At 37.7% G+C, this 3,608-nt stretch overlaps 1 protein-coding gene across 1 annotated transcript; it reads left to right on the top strand.

Annotated features, from left to right (window-relative positions):
* The first annotated feature begins 1,497 nt into the window (after nt 1-1,497).
* On the top strand, nt 1,498-2,814 carry LOC122004505 (probable aspartic protease At2g35615). Its single transcript, XM_042559382.1, has one exon. It carries the CDS (start codon nt 1,498-1,500, stop codon nt 2,812-2,814), a length of 1,317 nt encoding a protein of 438 aa, XP_042415316.1.
* The last annotated feature ends 794 nt before the right edge of the window (nt 2,815-3,608 follow it).

The raw sequence follows: 3,608 nt of genomic DNA, 5'->3' as shown, positions 1-3,608 counted from the left end.
AAGTGAGAATGCTAAATGAAAATCGGATTAGGTTTGAACTAAATAACGGGTAAGTACATATTGCATTGGTTCAAATCGGGAGTGATTTAGAGTTTATTTGACTAAATTATGGACAAATAAAGTTTAAGATTTAAACGAGTTTGATCGGTTTAAAATAAATTATAGTATTTTTGAGGAAACATTCTATTTCCTCTTTTTTTTTTTTCTCTTTTCTTCCTACACACGTAGTAGCCCACATGCAGTATCCCCCACCATGTCATATACCAACGCCATGCCTTTGCCCATCTCTCTCCCTTATTTTTCTTTTCCTCTTCTTCCCCATTTCCTTCTTCACTTTCTCTTCTCCAACAGCAGTAAACCTGCAGTTTTTTTCCTCTCCTCTTCTTAAGCACAAGATTTCTCTTTTTTGCTCCTTTCTCTTTTCTAGCAAGTAAAAAATGCAGCATCGGCTCCTACCCTCTTCTAGCAACAAGAGCAGGTCTTACATCTTCTTTCTCTTCTTATGTTTTCTAGGGTTTTGTTTGGCACCGCAAGAATAATTCTGTTTTGTCTTCCTTTGCTCTCTTTGTGTCATTACTTAGCTCACTGAAACTAGTTGAGGTAGCTAACAAAGAAGGTAAAGCTCTCCTCTTTTGCTTCTTCTTCCCTAACTTCTCTTCTCTATTTTCATAAAAACTATTGTCTTCCTTTTATTTTTTCAAGTGAGCATCCCTTACAAGCAACTCTTTTTTTTTCTTTGCCTAACCAGAACAAGAGGAATAAATTATTCCTTTCTTATTTCATATTTCATTCATTGAAATTCATATTTAATTAATTGAAGGAGAGTTGTAAATTATAAATTTTATTTTATTAGGTTGCTAGTTAGGATAACTATTTAGATTGGAATGTAGGTTTTATATGTAAAAATATTAAATATTATGACAAGGTGAGATCATAAATGATTTTTTAATTTTAATCATAGATATGTTTGAAATTTTTAAAAATTTCAACTTATATTTTAAAAATATTTTTTGAGTTTATGTAGTTGGATAATCTGATTTTGTATTGTATTAATTTTTATTAATTTATTGAATTCGGCTCTAGTTGAAAATTTGGCTACGCCAATACGTTTTGATTGATATAGAAACATCATTGTCGATACTGGAGGTTGATCGGTAGACATCCAATAAATATCAGGCCAATTAAAACAATTTAACTAAACTTGGAATGGAAGTAAAAGTTCTTTCCAAATAAATATCAATTAGTCGGAAGGACACTTACACTTATGATTCCTTAAGATATATTTTTGCCATTTAATCGAATTGAAGACATGCCTAGCTCCCATTAATTTCCAATTCCTCTCAGAATTTTTAAATTAAATGTGAATCTCACTTCCTTCCAAATTTTATTCAATCAATCTTATCATTAATTCCCATTAATTAAACTTCTTTATTCTCCCGTTGAATCTCTCTATAAATTCATGCACCAATTGAAAATGTATCTTCATTAATTATAATGATGGTGGCCATTAGTACCTTCTTCCGCCTCCTCCTACTGATCTCCTTTGTGTCGGCCCTTGTTCCGACGGACACTGTCTTCGACATCGAGTTGGTCCACCGTGATTCCCCCAAGTCGCCATTGTACAATAGCTCGATGACGCCTTTTGATCGCCTGCAAGCAGCCGTCGTCCGCTCGGTCAACCGAGCTAGCTACTTGGACAAGCGCATCACCATGGAGACCTCCGTCGACGAAGAGGTCGGCGTGCTCTATGATGAATGGGAATTCTTGATGGGGTTCAGCATGGGCACACCAAACGAGCAATCTATGTGGGGCATCATCGACACCGGCAGCGTGCTAAACTGGGTCAACTGTGTTGGCTGCCAATGCTTCAACAAGACCGCTACCCTATTCAATACTAGTGCATCCCTCTCCTACAAGAAGTTTTCTTGCTTTTCCGATGAGTGCAGGAGCATGCGCCCAAATCGTTGCAGTGATGATATGATGTGCCAGTACCATTACTTCTACGCTGACGGCTCCAACATCGATGGAATTTTCTCATCGGATACCTTCCATTTCACCTCATTAAAAACGATGCAATCTACATCCATTCCAAATATCATATTCGGTTGCAACTTCCGATCGTTGCACACCAAAGGTAACAACCCCGGCAGCTTAATTGGGATGGGCCCTTCGCCGCCGTCTCTGATTTACCAGCTCGCCCCTAAGTACATCAGCAAGTACTTCTCCTACTGCCTAAATAGACTCATTGGGGGAGTTAGCAGTAGGCTCTTCTTGGGGCGCGACAAACCGACAGTCGCCGGAAAGGCGAGTGTCACACCGCTCATGACGCAAGACAGCTTCTACGCCGTGCAGCTTAACGCCATCTCGATCCCAGGTGAGTTCAACATCTTCCTTACTAGGAGCCCCAAGTTGAGGGCCGGCAACATTGTCTTCGACTCCGGCACCCCGTTGACCAATTTGGATACTCAAGTGCTAGATCAGTTGGTGAAGGAATTGACAGATTACGTTAGATTGCCAACTGTGAAGAAGGGAGACCGATTCAAATTGTGCTTCACTGTGCTCTCGACAGAGCAAGAGGAGCAGCTGCCGGGGTTGTTGTTCTCATTTGCCGGGGCGTTGGGGAACTTTAGGGTAAGCCCTGAAAACCTGTTTAGGTGGTTTGGCCGGCATGCGAAATGCATGGTGATAGTGGGAACGAATGGGTTACAGATTTTTGGGAATATTATGCAGCAAGATGTTTTGGTTGGACATGATCTAGATAAAATGGAATTGACCCTTATAGAGAAAAATTGCACCGAGTTATACAAACCCTAAGAAGCATGTATTATGTATATGAAGTGCTAAGTTGAGCATTCATATTTATATTTATGGTCATAAATCAAGAAATTTATTTTTGCAATGATTAATTAGACAATTTAATTAACTAGGAGCAGTTTGATTGAATATAGTTTTCTTTCTATCTTTCTCTTTTAAATAATACTAATTCACATTACATTTTATGTATAAATACTAGGAGGTGTTTGGAATTTTATATTAAGATCTTTCGAGTTCCATATCCAACTATTGAGAGGGTTAGAGAGGATGAATAATGACTCACTTTCATTTCGATCGTTGATAGTATACTTGTCTATAAGATTTTAATGTGCAACGAAAAATAAATGAATTTTATTTTCACTTGATTGAATTCTTTCTCACAATAAAAACTCTTCTCTACTTCGTTGATTCAATATCAACAAAGTCATATGTTAGTAACGTACCAAAAAATATATTTAGGAAAATAATATAATATAAGGGGTAATTTAGAAGGAAATAGATTTATATGAATAAGAAGAAATTATTGAAAATTTTCTAGATTTTATATGAATTTTTGGATATTTTATTGGGGTAAATCTGGGTTTCTATCCTAATTAAAATCGAAGTTAATTGATTCAATTAACTTAAGTTTAAATTCTTAAACTTAAGCTTCCCTTTTATCCCTCCGCGTCTCTTCCCTCACTACATGCGTTCGCGGCATTGTTCCACTGCATGTCCAACTTGGTGATGGCTGCTGCTCACGTACAGCCGACGCTGGCACGGTGCTCCTCCTTCCTTTTCTCCCCTATCGCCAC

Source organism: Zingiber officinale, chromosome 7B, assembly GCF_018446385.1.
Source record: "Zingiber officinale cultivar Zhangliang chromosome 7B, Zo_v1.1, whole genome shotgun sequence".
NCBI lineage: Eukaryota > Viridiplantae > Streptophyta > Magnoliopsida > Zingiberales > Zingiberaceae > Zingiber > Zingiber officinale.
The sequence above is the reverse complement of the archived record's forward strand: the minus strand, read 5'-3'. Positions and strand labels throughout refer to the sequence as shown.